This window comes from Myotis daubentonii, chromosome 18, assembly GCF_963259705.1.
Source record: "Myotis daubentonii chromosome 18, mMyoDau2.1, whole genome shotgun sequence".
Classification (NCBI taxonomy): domain Eukaryota; kingdom Metazoa; phylum Chordata; class Mammalia; order Chiroptera; family Vespertilionidae; genus Myotis; species Myotis daubentonii.
Window position 1 is genome coordinate 7,551,078 of NC_081857.1, and position 19,754 is coordinate 7,570,831.

General features: G+C 45.2%; 1 protein-coding gene across 1 annotated transcript in view; it reads right to left on the reverse strand.

Moving 5' to 3' along the window:
- Positions 1-8,183: 8,183 nt before the first annotated feature.
- Positions 8,184-19,754, reverse strand: part of CD84 (CD84 molecule) — a 33,532-nt gene continuing 21,961 nt past the window's right edge. Inside the window, exons 4-8 of the mRNA XM_059673238.1 lie at positions 17,680-17,931; positions 17,240-17,359; positions 16,351-16,383; positions 14,239-14,336; positions 8,184-11,661 (exon numbers count right to left, since the gene is read on the reverse strand). Of these exons, the coding sequence (XP_059529221.1) occupies positions 11,593-11,661; positions 14,239-14,336; positions 16,351-16,383; positions 17,240-17,359; positions 17,680-17,931 (572 nt within the window). The 3' untranslated portion in view covers positions 8,184-11,592. The remainder of the gene's footprint in view (positions 11,662-14,238; positions 14,337-16,350; positions 16,384-17,239; positions 17,360-17,679; positions 17,932-19,754) is intronic.

Below are 19,754 nucleotides of genomic sequence, written 5' to 3' on the forward strand. Positions count from 1 at the left end.
TGCAGGCCGACACTCTATCCACTGGGCCAAACTGGCCAGGGCTCATTTTGCTTTTTATCCAATTCCCTGCTTTGCTTTCTCCTGCCTCTCTAGTCTATCACCAATGAGTTCATGTAACCCACTTACATCCCTTTCCTTTGATTGCAATGTATAAATACAGATGTAACCCGACATTCTCCGGACCATTATCTCAATTCATTGAGGTTCTGCTTCCCGGCATATGTCAACAGTTTGGCTCAAATAAACTCACAAAAATTCTTTACAGGTTTCAATGTTTTTTTTTTTTACATTAATAGTTATAAGAAATATTAATTATGGCTCTGGCTGGTTTTGCTCAATGGATAGAGCATCAGCCTGTGGACTGAAGGGTCCCAGGTTTGATTCCCGTCAGGGGCACATGCCCGGGTTGCAGGCTTAATCCCTAGTAGGGGCGTGCAGGAGACAGCCAGTCAATGATTCTTCCTCATCATTGATGTTTCTATCTCTCTCTTCCCCTCTGAAATTAATAAAAATATATTTTTTCAAAAAAGAAATATTAATCATGCTCTGTTAACCATGATGCTCAGAAGATGCAGGAAAACCCTTTATTTGCAGATGTGCTAGGACGGTGACTCAGGGGAGTCGCTTTCCAAAGCCTGAGCACCCGCAGGCTTTGCAGTCCCTCTGTGGGTTGGGGTGGGGGAAGTGAGATTACACCCAAAGGCCTGGCCTGGGTGGTGCCAGTGACCTCCCCTCTGGCTAAGCTGTTAAGTTCTTGGTTTGTGGCCCTTGTGAACTGGGAGTATTTAGGGAAACAGATTATTGCTTAAGGAAGGGGCAGTGACTTAATTATAGGCTAACGATGTGCATCAGGATACTGGTTACTGGCACAGATTCAGATTGCTGGCCCCCAATTGTCTTCTATTCCCCTTCAAGCCCTCAAGAGAGCACATATCTAGTTAACTATAATTATAGGATAGTTAACAAGATCATGTGCTCCCCAATCTTTCTTACATCCCCTCCTTAATTTCAAATGCATGAAAGAAGCTGTAAAACTGTTAAGATTCTCTGGAGCATCTGAGATCTTGTCCCACAGCTTATGTCATCAGCTTGGCTCAAATAAATTCTTATAAACATTTATTTTTTTTATTTTTTTTTAAATAGACAACTGTTTTATTTAAAAGCTCCCTCAAGGATGACAACATTTGAGGCTGTACACTGTTCTGTTGAAATGCAGTTATATATTACCCCGATCTGTAAGCACTTGCCAACAGACCTGTCCAAGTCACTTCCTAAGTTTCCAGTTTTCGTTCCAGATCCACCAATAAATAATGTGCAGGTGTGTTTTGAGAAGACATTCCTAATATTTTGAAAAGTCATTCAAATAACCCCAACTGCTTAAAACAGTTTTTCAAATGTCTATGACATTGGCCATACGGGACAATTAAGACTAAACAATGAGTCTTATATGTGAAATGTATATAGAGGCGATACAAAATAGCAGGATCGCCATCTGAAAACAAGAGGTCACACACTCCTGTTCAACAACAAAATTAAGGCTTAAAAAATAATCAGCAACATTATAAAATAGTAAGAGCAACATGGTGATTAAACAGTGGGGATTCTGGCTCCACCCCTTATCGGCTGGGTGACCTTTGGCAAGTTGCCTAACTCCCGAAACTCAGTTTACTCATCCTTAAAAAGGGGATAGAAAATAGCTTGGCTGGCACAGCTCCGTGGCTGAGCTTCCACCGCTGAACCAGGAGGTCACAGGTTCGATTCCAGTCAGGGCACATGCCTGGGTTGCGGGCTCGATCCCCAGTAGGGGGTGTGCAGGAGGCAGCCGATCAATGATCCTCTCTCATTGATGTTTCTATCTCTCTCTCCCTCTCCATTGCTCTCTGAAATCAATAAAAATACATTTTTTTTTTAAAAGGGGGTAGGGATAATAGTACCTAGCTCGTCGGGTTATAGTGAAGATGAGATGTGTGTGGCTTACAGTAACAGCTTAACAAACGTTAGCTCTCAGTATGCCCCTGAACTTTCAAAGGATCTCGTTAATTCGCTAATCCTCCTGGCGACTCTAAGGTTCCGATCCTGTCATTTGTCCGCAGGTGACGTCGGAGCCTGTTTCCACATCCGCCAAACGGGTGATGAATGCTTCCTGATGTCTAAGGCTGTGATGAAGGATTCAACAACGAGAGACACAGCTCCCTCCCCTCCCGCCTCTCAAAGGCGAAGGTCGCTGAGAAAGGAAATACTTCTAAAAGCTGCTGATACAGTCAGTGTTTCCATTCCTGGCACGTGAGGGAGGGAGGGGGTGATGCGAAGCCGCATCTAAAGGGGGCGGGGGTCCTGAGCGAAGCCCCCAACGCGCGCGGGAGGCGGTGGCCGCCAGCAGCTCCGCCGTCGGGGGCCCGGCCCGCGCAGCGCCCTCCGCTTCCCTCCGGCCCCCCCCCCCCTCCCCCGCTCCGGCCCCGGAGCCTCCCGGGCGAGCGGGGTGATTTCGGAATCACCAGGAGGCCGTTCTCATGAGGCCGTGGGTCAGGAATGCGGCGCCGGGCCGGGCCGCTGGCGTCCGCGGGCCCCGCGGCGGCTCTGCCTGCCCCCGACCAGACCGGCATCCCCGAGGCTGCGGGAGCCGGAACTCGGGGAGGCAGGAAGTGAATGGGGACCGAGGGGTGGGGGCGCGGTGGGGCCCGGTCACCCTCGGGATGGACCGAGGGAGGCCCGCTCGGGACCGGACGCGGGGGGCAGAGCCAGCGGGCCGCGCGCAGACCCCCTCCAGGCCTGGGGATCCCGGAGACTGTGCCGCCGCCACCCCCCCCCCCCCCCCCCCCGCCCCGGCCCGGCTGGCTTCTCCTCCTCCCTTATAAACATTTAAAAGAAGCATTGAATTTATTTAAGGAAAGGGGATGGGAGATGGGATATTCCAAGGGAAAGGCTAGTGTTCGCTTTTCTGCACATCCTCACCACCATGTGCTGATCTATTGTTGGTGGCCATTCTGACAGGTGTGAGGTGCTCTCTCCTTGTGGTTTAAATGTGCATGTCTCTGATGATTAGTGACGCTGAGCATCTTTTCATGTGTCTGTTGGCCATCTGCATGCCCTCTTTTGAGAAGTGTCTATTCAGGTCTTTTGCCCATTTTTAAAATTGGTTTGTTTGCTTCTTTTGGTGTTGAGTTGTATGAGTTCTTTATGAACTTTGGATATTAACTCCTTCTCAGATGTATCACTGGCGAATATTCAGTGGGTTGTCTTTTCCTTTTGTTGATGGTTTCCTTTGCTGTGCAAAAACTCTTTAGTTTGACGTAATCCCATTTGTTTCTATTTTCTTTTGTGTCCACTGCCCAAAAAGATGTAGCAGAAAAAAATATTGCTAAGAGAACTGCAGAGATTTTACTGCCAATGGAAAACACACACACCTGTTAAATCATCTTCACTTTCTTTTTCTGAGAAGCATGAGCTGCAACGTTTTTTCATTTTCTCAGTTCCCTGGTAAGGGCCATGCTTTACTACCCTGGCTTACCGGTGCTTTCCCCGAGAGCCACATGCGGCTTTTTGGCCCCTTGAGTGTGGCTCTTCCTAAGCCTTAGGAGTACCCTAATTAAGTTAATAACAATGTACCTACCTATATAGTTTCAGTTTAAATAATTTGGCGCTCAAAAGAAATTTCAATCGTTGTACTGTTGATATTTGGCTCTGTTGACTAATGAGTTTGCCGACCACTGGCCTAGAGCAGTGGTTCTCAACCTTCTAGCCCTTTAAATACAGTTCCTCATGTTGTGACCCAACCATAAAATTATTTTCGTTGCTACTTCATAACTGTAATGTTGCTACCGTTATGAATCGTAATGTGAATATCTGATATGCAGGATGGTCTTAGGCGAGCCCTGTGAAAGGGTCGTTCGACCAACAAAGGGGTCGCGGCCCACAGGTTGAGAACCGCTGTTATAGAGGACTCTGCCCCTGAGATTTCAACTTCAAGTGTAAAATTGACACATCTTTGGTCAGATACAAAATCCTGTTCTATAGAAAGAATGGTTTTTAATTTTTCCCCCTGTTAATCCTCTGAGAATATTTTTTTCCCATTGATTTTTGGAGAGTGGAAGGGAGAGGGAGGGGAGAGAGAGAGAGGGAATAGATATAAGAGAGACACATCAATTCGTTGCCTCCCACACATTCCCTGACTTGGGCTGGGCATTACCAGGTGTACGGGTTAATAATGCAAATTTTTTTCAATAGGTGGAGTTTCACATATGTTGATATATATGAGATTTGATATGTATGCTATTTTGTTGTATTGACAGCAAGCTTCAAAACTTCATATGTCAAATTTTCTGAAGGTGTTAACATAGATATTTTTATGCTTAAAAATGTCAAATTTTGTGCCCCAAAAAAGAGCATTTGTGGGAAGTTTTAATTCATTAGTTTATTTTGAAGAAAAGTGCTGCTGAAAGTTATCGTATACTTCGGGAAGCTTATGGTGAACATGCTCCATCTCAAGATACTTGTGAACGCTGGTTTAAACGCTTTGAAAGTGATGATTTCGATGTGAAAGACAAAGAACGTCCAGGTCAACTGAAAGAGTTTGAAGATCAACAATTACAAGCATTGTTGGGAAAAGATGCGTATTAAACTCAAAAACAATTTGCAGAAAGATTAAACGTTGCTCAGCAAACCATTTACAATCATTTACAAGCAATGGGAAAGATTTTAAAGGAAGGAAAATGGGTGCCACATCAACTGAACAAAAGACACATGGAAAACCGAAAAGTCATCAGTAAAATGTTGCTTCAACGGCACAAAAGAAAGTCTTTTTTGCATTGAATTGTGACTGGCGATGAAAAGTGGATTGATTTTGAGAATCCCAAACGCACAAAATCATGGGTTGATCCAGGTCAACCATCAACATCGACTGCAAGGCCAAATCGCTTCGGAAAGAAGACAGTGCTCTGAGTTTGGTGGGATCAGGAAGGTGTGGTGTATTATGAGCTTCTAAAACCAGGTGAAACCGTTAATACTGATCACTACCGACAACAAATACTCAATTTAATCCACGCTTTGATTGTGAAACGACCAGAATGTGCCAGAAGACACGGCAAAGTAATTTTGCTTCATGATGACACACCATCACACACTTCAAAACCAATTAAAGACACATTAAAAGATCTTGCCTGGGAAGTATTAACCCACCCGCTGTATTCACCAGACCTTGCTCCTTCAAATTACCACTTGTTCTGATGGATGGCACATGCACCTTCTGAGCAGCACTTCAAAACAGAAGTGGAAAATTTGGTCTCTGAATGGTTTGCCTCAAAACAAGAAAAGTTCTTTTGGGACAGTATCCACAAATTACCTGAAAGATGAGGGAAATGTGTAGCTAGTGATGGACATTACTTTGAATAAAGCACTTTTGATGTTTCTCTTGAAATTATTGTGTTTTCTTTTATTACAAAATTCACATTATTAACTGGTATACCTGATAAACCTAAAACTCAGATATATGCCCTTGACAGGGAATAAAACCGGTAATCCTTTGGTGCACGGGCTGACACTCTAACCACTGAGCAACACTGGTCAGGGCTGAAAGAATATTCTTTTTTTTAAAAATATATTTTATTGATTTTTTATAGAGAGGAAGGGAAAAGGAGAAGGATAGAGTGTTTGAAACATCGATGAGAGGAACATCGATCAGCTGTCTCCTGCACACTCCCAACTGGGGATGTGCCCACAACTAAGGTACATGCCCTTGACTGGAATCGAACCTGGGACCCTTCAGTCCGCAGCTCTATCCACTGAGCCAAACCGGTTAGGGTGAATATTCTTTTTTTTTTTAAATATATTTTTTATTGATTAAGATATTACATATGTGTCCTTATCCCCACGTTGCCCCTACCCCCCCACCCCCCGCTCATGCCCTCACCCCCCCCCCCCCGCCCCGTTGTCCGTGTCCATTGGTTAGGCCTATATGCTTGCATATAAGTCCTTTGGTTGATCTTTCCCCCTTACCCCCACCCTCCCCTACCTTCCCTCCAAGGCCCGACAGTCCAATCAATGCCTCTCCGTCTCTGGATCAGGCCTTGTTCATCAATTTATGTTGTTCATTATATTCCACAAATGAGTGAGATCATGTGGTATTTATCCGCTCTCCAGTTCCATCCATGCTGTGGCAAATGGTAAGAGTTCCTTTTTCTTCTTCCTCTTCTTAAAGAATACCTTTCAGCATTTCATATAATGCTGGTTTGGTGGTGATGAACTCCTTTAGCTTTTTCTTATCCGTGAAGCTCTTTATCTGACCTTCTATTCTGAATGATAGCTTTGCTGGATAAAGTAATCTTGGTTGTAGGTTCTTGCTATTCATCAGTTTGAATATTTCTTACCACTCTCTTCTGGCCTGCATGGTTTCTGTTGAGAAATCAGCTGACAGTCGTATGGGTACTCCCTTGTAGGTAACTGACTGTCTTTCTCTTGCTGCTTTTAAGATTCTCTCTTTGTCTTTTGCTCTTGGCATTTTAATTATGATGTGTCTTGGTGTGGTCCTCTTTGGGTTCCTTTTGTTTGGGGTCCTCTGCGCTTCCTGGACTTGTAAGTCTATTTCTTTGACCAGGTAGGGGAAGTTTTCTGTCATTATTTCTTCAAATAGGTTTTCAATATCTTGCCCTCTCTCTTCTTCTGGTACCCCTATAATTCTGATGTTGGTTCGCTTGAAGTTGTCCCAGAGGCTCCTTACACTATCTTCCTATTTTTGGAATCTTTTTTTCTTTTTCGGTTGGGTATTTTTTTTTTCTTCGTATTTCAAATCTTTGACTTGATTCTTGGGATCCTCTTGTCTGCTGTTGGATCTCTGTATATTATTCTTTATTTCAGTCAGTGTATGCTTAATTTCTAGTTGGTCTTTTTTCATATCCTTGAGGGTCTCACTAAATTTATCGGCGGTTTCTAGAAAATTCTTGAAAAACCTTATAAACGTGGTTTTGAACTCTATATCCAGTCGTTTGCTTTCCTCCATTTCTTTCATTTGTGACCTGTTTCTTTGTCTCCGCATTTTGGCTGCTTTCCTGTGTTGGTAGAGTGGCTTTGTGTGCTAGGTGTCCTGTAGGGCCCAGTGGCTCAGCCTCCCCAGTTACCTGAGGTGGACACTCTTGGTGCACCCCCTTGTGGGCTTTGTGCACAGTCTTGTTGTAGTTATGCCTTGATTGTTGTAGGTATCACTGGGAGGAATTGACCTCCAGGCAAATTGGCAGTGAGAATCAGCTGTGTCTGCAGTGGGGGAACTTCTGTGCTGGAGACACCCTTCTGGGGCAAGACTTGCTTCAGTGGGGCTTTGGTGCTCGCTGAGTCTGTGCCCTGAGTGTGTCCCTTATGGATCTGAGGAGTTGTAATCTGGATGGTCCCCCTCTGACCACTGGGTACACTGGCTCTTGGATCTAAGGAGGTGCTAATTTAGCCTCTGCCTGAGGTTACCCAGCAGGAGCTATGAAGAGAACTGCAGATTCCCCTTCCTTTTTTGGAGTTTGGAGGTGCCCTGATGAGGCCCAGCTGTGAAGCAATGCAAGCTGCTGTGGGGCCTTGGGCCTTCTCTTGGAAGTTCTGGGTCTGTCTGGCCCAGCTGCAATTTGTTAGGTAATTTTCAGGTTGCAAAGGGCCAGGGCATTCATATGCAAAAGCCTCTGCCGCAGCCTGGGTGGGGCGGGGTCTCAGGGAATCAAAGGGCGGAGCAAGCAGCTATGACTGGTCCTCAGCCCTGCCCTAAAGGGCTGTGAGTCTCAGTGTCCCGATAATTGCTGCAAGCTCCTCTGAGGGAAAGCCACCCTCAAGTTCAGAGTTCTGCCTACTGCCAGACAGTCCAGTTTCTCCCCGTATGAGTCCTGGGTCCCCAGAGACTTCCCGGAACCGGAGTTCAGAGCAGTCGGGAGCTTGTGACTCCCTCCTGATTCAAAAAGACAGCCGCGTCCTCAGGTACCAGCCCCTTTCCGTGCGTGCTAAAGCCTCCGTACCTTTGCACTTTACTTCCGCAGCTCCTCTGGGTCTCAGTGTGCTTTTCTCTTTTCTTCTAGTTGTAGAATTTACACTCAGCCAGCCTTCCTGTAGTTCTGGATGATGTCCGTTTTGTCTTTTCGTTGTATTTTTGAAGTTGTTGTGGGAGGCAGCAATTTCCCAGTGTTTACCTATGCCGCCATCTTTAAAGGATCCAGAATATTCTTATTTTATAGACCTGTCCATCACAATTTAGTTAATCTGTGAAGGGGTAAATAAAATCACACTCTTTTATTTATTTCCTTATTTATTTGTTTTAATTTTATTAAATTTATTGGGATATTACTGGTTAATAAAATTATAGATTTCAATTGTAAAATTTTATTATATATCATTTGTACATTGTATTGTACTCAGCACCCAAAGTCAAGTTTCCTTTTGTTAGCATATATTACACACTCATTTTACAGAAGGAGAGTCTAATAAATTAGAATATTCACAGAACAGAAAGAGTAGGCCACTTTCAGAATTCCTGTGCACTGGTTCCACCTTAGGTTTGTTTTCCTGGAAGACCTAAGAAACGCTTGCCTGAATTTTTCCCTCCCTCCCTCCTTCCCTCTCTTTCTCTCTCTCTCTCCTTCCCAATCTCTTTCTTCACTTTTCACTGGGGCATTAGGACATTAAGAATTTGAATGAGTGAGCACACCAGGGAGAAGCAGGGGCAGTTTAGAGAATGAGGATATTCAAGAGGGATCCCTCAACTCACGTAAAGATGAGAAGTAGTTTAATTTTAGGAGAAACATGGTGTTCAGTGTCATGTTGAAATTTTCCCATCCTTTATCACCAAATCTCTTTATTTCCTCCTTCATGTCCCTCCCTAGAGTGACTGCCTTTCACCTGCTCACACCTGGTTCATGGCTTCAGCTGCCCTCTTGGTTGGCCTCACTCTGAAAGTCTTCTCCCTCCAAAACAGCCTCTGCCATTTGCATCCTGATATTTAATATATGTCATAATTAGATTCCACTGTGCTTATTGGCTGTTATATATCAACACTTCCAATAAGTACCTTCTCTTCAACAGTATTTATTGCTCACAAGCAGGGTACAAGGCACTGTTGCCTGGTGGTAGATGCAGAAGTGAATACAACTATCACCTCTTACGTGTGCCTCTTCATGATCATGAAGTCATGGATCTTGTCCTTGAGTGATATATAATGTAGAGGGAGATAAATAATCGTCCATATGTGAGGCAGAATGGAATGAGTTATAATGACTGAAGGACCAACAGGGGGAAAGAAAAGGGTAGAAAAAGAGCCATAATTAAGTTCACTAATCATATCAGGAAATCATAGAGGACTGGGTATTACACAATGTGTAGAGGGAGAAGGGGTGGAGCACACATTCTCGCCGAGGCTCTGTGCCACACATAGGCAAGGGGCTGTGACCATGCGTGGTGTGTCTGGGGAGGTGTCCAACATACATCATGCAGATCCAGGGCTGCTTTGTTTGTTTGTTTATGGTTTCCTCATGTGGATGCCCTCTGTCTTCTTCACCCTCTGCCAAATGCTATTCATCCTTCAAGGCCCGGTTTCAGCTCCGCCTCCCCCATCAGGTCTTTTCTGACTGTGCTAGCCGGTGCCACTCCAGGTCGTATGTAGTTCAGCATTTAGCTGTAGTGTCTGTGCTGGAATTGGTTTCTCAGTTAGCCCAGGGCAGACATTACACTCATCTCATACTTTGGGGGCCTTGCAGCCCCAACAAAGTGCTAAAGATAGTGGGGGCCAGGGGGTTTTATGGGTCCATTCATTAGGACTAACATCCTCGTTCTGCCTAAATGCAGTTTAGTGTTGCTGTTCAGTCTGGGGTTGTTTGTGGGCATTTAGGATTTAGCTGGTTATATTTGTTAGCTTATAAGGGGAGCAATTTTTCAAATACTCACTAGAGTGTTCCGCTCAGACGTAGCAGGGGAGAGGGAGGAGCACCTAACCGTGAGCCGAACTCTCTGACGCTCTGGGTGAAGCCTTGGGCACTGGGTTGGGCCTAGTTTCATAATCTGCAACATCATCTCTCAAGTTCCTGCTTGAGAATGACTTTGCTTCTTTCAAGTCTCTTGTTTTGATGGTTGGGTTGCACTTAGTTCCCCTAAAGTGTCAGAGATAAAACTTGTCATTCTCTTTTGGAGAATGGGGTACTGGGCATGGCTTCTTGGTGTTGAGGCTGCTTGCATGATGTGTTTGCCTGGTTCTGCAGATGATGAGAACTAGTTATAGTAAGGAATCGGCTCGTGTAGTTATGGAGATTGAGAAAGCCCAAGTTCTGGAGCCGGCAAGCTGGAGTGGTGATGGTATATAGTTCTAGTCTGAGTCTGAGTCTGAGTCTGAGTCTGAGTCTGAGTCTGAGTCTGAGTCTGAGTCTGAAGGCCTGAGAGCCAGGAGAGCTAATGGTGTAAGTACCAGTCCAAGTGCAAGTATAAATGCAGAAGAAGACCAATGTCCCAGCTCGAAGACACACACACACACACACACACACACACACACACACACAGAGAGAGAGAGAGAGAGAGAGAGAGAGAGAGAGAGAGAGAATTCTCCCTTACATCACCTTTTTGTTCTATTCAAGCTCTCAGTGGATTTAGTGATGCCCACCCAGGAAAACAGGATTAATTACTTAGTCTACAAAATCAAATGTTAATCTCACCCAGAAACACCCTCACAGATGCATCTGAGTAAAGTTTAACCAAATATCTGTGCACCCCTGGCCCCGCCAAGTTGACACATAAAGTTAACCATCCCAGAGTGACACAGAAGGAAAACTTGGCTGGAAAGAAAGTCTCATGAAACTTTTGAAGTAGGGCCTGAAGAAAAATGGCCCCACACACTAGAACCCCTCAGAAAGTGCATTTTCCAACACAATATTTGGGGAGCGTGTCTGTACTGCTGAGAGCCACAACTCTGACGACTTCTCACGTTGTACCGTCATGTACGGTTGCACTGGTCCAGCCAGTTGTACATGAACAAAGGTTCCTGGGTCAAGGGGGCAGGTGGAGGCTGAAATGCATGCAGCTCACACTCTGAGGGGCTGCATCTGCCTAAAGGAGAAAGGGGGCCTTTGCCTAATTTTCCCAAGCCATGAACCAGGGCTTCTCCCACAGATTGAGTGTCAGCAGAGCATCCTGGGTGGCGGGCCACGGCGTATTACGGCTGTGCACAATACGGGTCCTCTCTATGTTTGGAGTTGCTGGGAAGGGTCATCACCTGTAATGACCCATCACCTGTAAGAGGCCTCTAGCCACAGGCAGCCTCCAGGCATGAGCAATCTTGATTGTTTACTTCATTGTGCCATAAAAATATTTTCTACATGTGCTGCGACGTAAAGAAGATTGGAGAGCACTGTGCCAAGGGACTTGCCTTATTCATCCAGAAGGCAATTCACCCATTTCAGAAAGGGCACATGTCCATCTGTCTATCTAAGCACAAGCTATGTCCAGCAGCAGAGGGCTTCCTGGTTTTCATATTGGGATGTGGCGATTTGCAGTCTTCAGGTAAGAGCTGGGCAGAGAAAGCCTGGGTCCAGGGCATCTGCCATTATCTGTGGTTATGGTTTAGTTTCCATGGAGAGAATGCTGTCTGGCAGCCTACATCACAGATACATAGCTTGGAGTCCTAGGAGGTTTGCTGTCCTGAGTGCTGATGGTTTTGTCCACCTGTGCCCCAGAGGGAGAGAGAGGACAGGTTAACATAAAGGTGCTGCTGGGGAATTCCAGTTCCCATGAGGAACCAGGGGAGTTGCCCCGAGGAAATGTGGGGTAGCAGGGCCTTGCCCTTTGCTGAGTCTTTCACCTCTGCCTCAGCCGCGCCATTTGGAAGCCTTTGGGTCATCAACTTTCTCACCCAGAGAAAAGCAGGAGGGAATGGTTTTGATCATAGGCTTGAGGCAACAGCCAGGCTCAAGCCACCTGTCTTCCTTGTTCCTAGTTGAGGCCCAGTTCCTTCTGTACCTTCCCCTAGTCACCGTGGCAAGTCACCTCTGCTAGCATCTCTCGTGCTTAGAACACTGCAGGCAACCTGCCCACTGGCTTGAGGAGTCTTTGATCTTAAATCACATACTGACCAATGAATAATCGTCATTCAACTTGTCTAGAGGATTCACTTTGAGATATCTCAATTCAGGACTCCCTGATGAATTCCTCAAGTCTAGTTCTTCACACTGCGAGCTCCTCCTCTGTTTCCTCCCACTCTCCTTCAGATCCTGGTTCAAACATGTGAGCACCTTGCCCCTCACTTCTTGCTTCTCCTTCCTCCTTTCTTTTCCTTCTCTTCTTGCCTCACTCACCTCCTTTTTTTCTTCCTCCTTTTTTCCCTTTGGTGATCACTGAGGGGAAAAGGCCCTCTGCCTCTTTCTGCGGGGTGCTTGACTTACCTTTACAACTTTCCTACTTGTCCGGCTCACAGATGCCTTAAAGAGTCAGCTCTTGAATTTTACTTATGGATTCATTTACATTCCGTTCCACGTTCCCAATATGTCCTCCCACCATTCATTTATTATCATTTTCCCATTTTTCTAGACTCCTGAGTTCAAATTTATCTTTCATGATTAGCTTCCTGCGTATTAGCTCAGCTATTAAACAGGAACATTTTCTAAACATTTGATCCCCTGAGAGACCCCAAAGCTGTCCTTCTGACAGTAGCAGAAATGAGGATCCTCAGATGGTGACCGCCCCTCAACAGATCCCCCAAATGGAAAGTTCTGTTAAAGGACAGGGTTTACTGTTCCTTTGCACATTCCAGGGAAAGGCACCGAAGCACAGGGACTTGTGACTGTCACTAGACCACGACAAATGGTTGTGCAGGTTGCATACTGTAAAACTCAGCCGAGGGAGCAAATGGGAGCCGAAATGAGCCTGTGTTCTACTTGCCAGTCTGTGTACCTGGTGTGGGCCTCTGGGAGGCACCTGTTTTCTTATTTTCACACCGTGAGCTAACAGAGGCCCTGGGTATTGCAGTGGCTGAGGTTTCCACACTACGATCAGGGGCTCAGGGGGTCCTGCACTTAAAGGGTGGGATCAGCACCCCAAACAGGCCAGCCTGTGAATAACCATTGACCTGGAGAGTAGGGGTCTGTGCATGTGTGGAAGTACCTTAGACCAAAGCCCTCAGCCAGTAGTCCTGAGAAGTCTAGAGAGGCGTCCCAAGGAAAACAGCTGGCCCCTTGTTGAATGAACAGGTGTAATAGCAGAATTGTTGGAACAGATTTGACAACAGGGATAAAACATTAGAAAGGATTGGCATTATCAGAGCACTGCACTGTGGAATACGTTGTGTTTCCTGGCTTCTCCTTGGTGGGAAGCGCCTATAAAACACCTGTCATTCACTTAGTCATGGAACCCAAGCACAGTGTTATGTGTCCCCCTTCCTACTTCTACCCCTGCCCATCACTCCTCCCTGGTAGCATTTTCACCAGGTGGACTTCTCCCCAGGCCTCAGCTCTGCTTCCACCCAGCTTTGGAGAAGTTCTGGGTCAGATGAGGGTGCGATGGGAGGGTGGGTAGCATTTGGGCAAAAAAAATCAAGAAGACGGGTTTGCATGGTGGAGACCGAGTTTTGCTTAGTCAGGGTATTAGCTTTCCATGGGCTTTATGGACCCCGCTGCCCTATCAGTCCAAACACAGTGCTAGATTCATCAGGCAGGCCTCAGTTTACCCCTTCAGGGGAGCAGCCTGGCAGAGGCACAGAGAAAGGTGATACCAGGTAAAATATTGATTTAGGGTGGAGGTGAGGGAGGGGCAGGCAGGTCAAAGGCAGGTGGGCGTTAGCGGGTGTGGGACAGAGTGACTCTGAGTCTGAGCAAAGTAAGCTGCTGCTGCAGGCAGACAAGTTAATCGAGTTCAAGGGCACCTCTCTCAGCTCTGTGACCTTGGAGCCCCCTTAAGCAACCTGTTCACCTGGAACAGCCCTCACCTCACACCAGGGGCTTTCTTATAGCTTGTCCCCTGTAGAGGGTGCTTCACTCTTAATCATAATTCTCATCTAACCTTGAGCCAGACTCCCACATGAAAGTTTAGGGCCTCATCCTGGGGCCTGCCATGGGGTGACAATTGATCACCTTCCTGTCCCCATAGAGAGAATCCTGGCATCATTTCCCTGACACGGTATTTCCCTGATATGGTATTTCCAGATTCTTGCCTGTGGCTTCTGGCGAGGCAGTAGTAAAGAGAGGTCTGCCCCCAGTGACTCCCTGTCCTGGGAGAGCTGGTGAAGATCCATGAGTCGCATCAGCTCACCTTGGGCAGGGAGATTTCATCGTAGATTCTGAGCTCTGCTGGCTGAGGATCTCTTGGAGCATTGACATATGTGTATATTGTGTTCTTTGAGGCAGCATCTGTGTCACAAATAAAGATAGAAACACGATATGCAAAAGGTGGATGACTTGCCCTAGCCCAGTGGTCGGCAAATTCATTAGTCAACAGAGCCAAATATCAACAGTACAACGATTGCAATTTCTTTTGAGAGACAAATTTTTTAAACTTAAACTATATAGGTAGGTACATTGTTATTAACTTAATTAGGATACTCCTAAGGCTTAGGAAGAGCCACACTCAAGGGGCCAAAGAACCGCATGTGGCTCGCGAGCCGCAGTTTGCCGACCACGGCCGTAGCTGATTTGACTCAGTGAATAGAGAATTGGCTTATAGACTGAAGGGTCCCGGGTTGGAATCCGGTCAAGGGCATGTACCTCAGTTGCAGGCTCCTCCCCGGCCCGGACCCTGGTTGGGGCTCATGCAGGAGGCAACCAATCGATGTGTTTCTCTCACATCGATATTTCTCTCTCTTTTCCTTTCTACCACTCTCTCTAAAAAAAAAAAAAAAAAAAAAAATCAATGGAAGAATATCCTTGGGTGAGGATTAAAGAAACAACAACAAACACACACACACACACACATAAAACCAAAATCAAAAGGTGGATGACTTTTTAGAGATGGTCTAGTCTAATATTTTCTTTTTAAGGTGAAGAAATGAAGCCCTAAGAGATGGCTCCCATCCTCTTGAGATGGATGCTTGGGTGTTTGGACTGTCTTTCCCTCTTCTAGGGATTCCATGTGCTATGGGAAGCACCCGGCTCAAGCCTCACCCAGAGCTCAGTGGGAGTTCTTTTCTCTCCTAGACTCCACATTAGGCTAAAGAGACTCTTCAATCTCTGCGTGGGCAGTCAAAGTAGCTCTTCTACCCAGGCTCTTCTTAGTGTCTCTGGCACTTAGCATTGACTGCCTTGCATGGCTAGTTGTTTTTTAACAAGAAGGTCTTGGTTTTTCTACTAGATTGAGTCTCTCTAGTTATATACTGCGTTGGAATCTTCTGGTACCTACATTACTGTTATTGCCTCAACGTTAAGCACATAGCAGACGCTCTACAAACATTTGAGGCTTGCTCGATTGACTCACACAGTCAAACATTGATTAAGCTCCCTCAATGTGCCAGACTCTGTGTGAAGCTACAGAGAAGCAGACAGGAGAGACACGTTTCTACTTTTAATAATTTATGGGCCGGTAGAAGCACTCATCCCAGTGCACCACTTTTCTTTGCTCCTAACATGGAACGTTTTAGGATCAAGTTGAAAAGATACAGCTAGAATTTAGAGTCTTCATGTTCAAGGGCACTAACATAGCCACACTTAACAGATCTGAGATGAGCAATCTCAGAAGGATCCAATATTTCAGAGTTTAGTCCTGTCCAGCCCCTGCCTCAGACTTGGTGCGTGAGCTAGACTGAGTCTTCTCTTGTCTCACTTATAGATTAAAAAAAAAAAAAAGCAGCCCCTTTCCTTCCCAAGAGACGGTAAGGCAAGCATTTCAAACTCAAAGGCTAACATGGGCCAAATAAACGAGACATGTGGCCTGCAGGCTGCGAGTTTGGCATGCTTGCTGTAAGGTATTGAAGACAGATGTCTTTTTTTGAGGAACCCTGAAGATCACCTATGGCCTGAGCGGGTTGTGTGACTTCTCATCATGAGGCCAAGCCAGGGCCTATCCATGATAGGTATGGTAGCTAACACTGACTGAGTACTTACTATGTGCCAGGCACCAGACAAGTGTTTTACATGTGGAATTCCATTTAACCCATGACTATGCATATTTCATAATTGAGAAAATGGAGACTCACCATGATAAAATAACTGGTAGCTGATAAGTGGAAAAGCTGGGACCTTCACCCCAGACCAAGCATGTCAAACTCAAAGACTAACACGGGCCAAATAAACAAGGCATGCAGCCCGCGGTCTGCGAGTTTGACATGCGCACCCCAGACTGTCTGCAAAGCACAAGCTTAGCCTTAACCACTCTGCCGAGAATTCGTCTCTCCCAATCGTCATCCAGAGAAACTTGTGGCTGAAAACTTACCAGGTTTCTTATGGAAGATCTTGAAGGGGGAACCTGAGGAATCAGACCAAAGGAGAGTCAAGAACCAGGAAGCAGAGGGAGAGCCTCCTACATTCAGGCTTCTTATTCTGATTTGAGCGAAGGGGAGGTTTTGGGTGGATATGGGGTCAGGACGAATAGGATGGTGTAATTTCCCCCTAAGGTGCAAAGGTCAGCTTTTCTGAGTTGAAAATAGCACAAATACTGAAGAATCCAGAGGGATCTGGAAGAATCTAGTGACAACCATGGAATACCAAATTAGGACATGTTCCTCAGTGACTCTCCAAAGTAAAAAATGTGGTGGAATTGAAAGTGACCCTGAAGACCATCTAATCCAGTGGTTCTCAACCTTCTGGCCCTTTAAATACAGTTCTTGATGTTGTGACCCAACCATAAAATTATTTTCGTGGCTACTTCATAACTGTAATGTTACTACTGTTATAAATCATAATGTAAATATCTGATATGCAGGATGGTCTTAGGCGACCCCTGTGAAAGGGTTGTTCGACCGCCAAAGGGGTCGCGACCCGCAGGTTGAGAACCGCTGCCCAAGCCTTATATCGCATGTAAGAACTCTGAGCCGAAGAGGTAAAGATACATGCCTAATGGAGCACAGCTTATTAATGGGGGTGCTAAACTTGAACCCAAGCGCTGGGCCCACTAGATACTGGTGATCCCATGAACAGATTCTGAAGAGCCTTCAGAGTGATACCATACAGGCAGGGCCTCAGTCTGGGAGATTGTGTGGTTGGTGGGGTGGGGTTGTAGAAATGCTGATTCCCTGGGACAAAAGACCTCTCCACACCCCTTGGGTAAGTGACTCCAGTCCTAGGGAGAAGGAAGGTGCATTCCCACATTGGGGAAATCCTACCTCGTCCTTTCTTGCAAAAAAGGAACAAAAGCACGGAAGGTAGGATGACTATAACCAGAAAGAGCACAGTCAGTCCACTCAGCAATCCAGCACGGTGAATATGGAGGCCCGTGGGGCTATCTGGAAATGGAAGAGGCAGTGAGACAACTCTCGGAAAATCGGCCCAAGATGCTGGGCAGGGCTTGGCCACATTCCAGGGGCATCGTCCAAACTGGGGACCCTCCAGGGGAGTACCAGAGCTTTGAGGGAAACTATACTTTCTGCTATCGAAAGTCAGGGTTAGAAACGGAACCAGGGATCATCCCTCTGGTTTGGACCGGTTTCCAGGGCTTCCTGGGAAGAGAGGCCTCTGGGGACCAGGCCTACCATAAGGGGGACACATTGCCCTGGAGAATGAGGCCCACCGGTAGGACTCCAGGGAAGATGGACAGAGCTGTTACCTGCACAGAGCTGCTGGGCAGAGATGGAGTCAGAATTGTTGCTGACGGGGTTCCAGGCTGTGCAGGTGTAAGTCAGCTCTTGGTTGTTAGGAGTCTGGAAGACTTGGAGAACGCTACCCTCTGTCCCCATGGGACTCCAAGTGTATGTCACATTGCTTTCTTCTTTCCCCATGGAGCATGTCAGTGTGACATTACAAGTACTGTTCGAAGATGTCGTTATACTCTGAATAATTTTCGGCTTCCCAAGCCTACCTATGGAGGGGAAACACATTAGCCCATACCAGCTTGTGAGGGACAACTGCTATATTTAAAAATTTTTTTCCCCCAAATGTTTATTAAACACAGCTATCATGTAAAAGCAAAGTATAAAAAGTTAAAATAAAATAAACCATATTCAAAACAGACAGAATAAATACTCAAAACTCATCACTTTCTAATTTTTTGACAATTTACCATTATTTATGCTCTAAAAGTTATTTATATCTATGTATCTGTCTTTTGTAATGATGTGTAAAGTCTTTCCAACTCTGCATGTCTTAAAATGTTCTATTTGTGACATCCTGGATGGTTCTTGAAGCTATGATGTTAATAAATCAGGTGAAAAAGGATAAAAACCATATGACTTCACTCATATGTGAAATATAAAACAAAAAGTAACAGACTATCAAAATAAAACAAAAACTGAGACACAGACATCAGAATGGAGGTGACCAAAGGGGAAGACAGGTAGGGCAAAGGGGGTCAAATATATTATGGAAGGAAACTAAACTTTGGGAAGTGAGCACACAATATTGTATACAGATGTTGTCTACCTGAAATTTATATAATGTTATTAACCAATGTCACCTGAATACATTTAATATAAAAAATCAGCCACAGTGGGAGTATTTCCATCACAGGAATTGGCAAATGCTACAAACTTGGACTTGACTTATTGTCTTGTTGATGGTTGCTCTAGACTTAAGAAAGCAATGGAGGAAAGGTTACTAAAGAAGATTAAACTTAAAAGTGTGTCCTGTCTATAGCCATTACATTGCAAATAGCAACAACAACAACAACAAAATAAAAAAAATAAAAACAAATTAGAAAATATTCTTCCAGTATTTGAAAGCCACTATCCAATTCAGCAAAGAAGTTGCAACTAAATGTACAAAGGGATGAAAACAAACATTTTAAAGTTATTGCGATAAGCTGCTATGAATATTTGTATACAAGTTTCTGCCTGAAATAAGATTTTGTTTCTCTGAGATAAATGCCCAAGAATGAAATCATATGTAAAACCATTTTTTTTAATTTAAAAAATGTATTGTGATAAAATATACATGGCATAACATTTAGTATTCTAACCATTTTTAAAAATATATTTTATTGATTTTTTACAGAGAGGAAGGGAGAGAGATAGAGAATTAGAAACATCGATCAGCTGCCTCCTGCACATCTCCTACTGGGGATGTGCCCACAACCAAGGTACATGCCCTCGACCGGAATCGAATCTGGGACCCTTCAGTCCGCAGGCCGACGCTCTATTCACTGAGCCAAACCAGCTTCGGCTTAACCATTTTTAATTGTACAGTTAAGTACATTCACATTGTTGTGCAAACATCACCGCTATTTATCTGAGAACTTCTCCCCTCCCCCTTTAAAATAGGTTCTATCTTTTAGAGCAATTTAAGGTTCTTAAAAAAACGGAGTAGAAAGTACAGGGAGTTACCATATGTACCCTGCCCCATTCACTCACAGCCTCCTCCATCATCAACATCCCCAGCAGAGTGGTCCACACAATAGATAATGTACATTGATGCACTATCATGATCACCCAAAGTTCACAGGTGATATACACTCTCGGTGTTGTATATTCTATGAGTTTTGACAAATATATAGTGACATGTATTCAGCATTATAGATCATACAGTAGAGTTTCACTGCCCTGAAAGCCCTCAGAGGTGCTCTGCTTACTTATCCCTCCCTCCCCCAAACCCCTGGCAAGCACCAATCCTTTACTGTCTCCATGGTTTAAGTTACCTCCATGCCTTTTCATGGCTTTTTAGCTCTCTCCAGATCTCAGAACTTCTAAG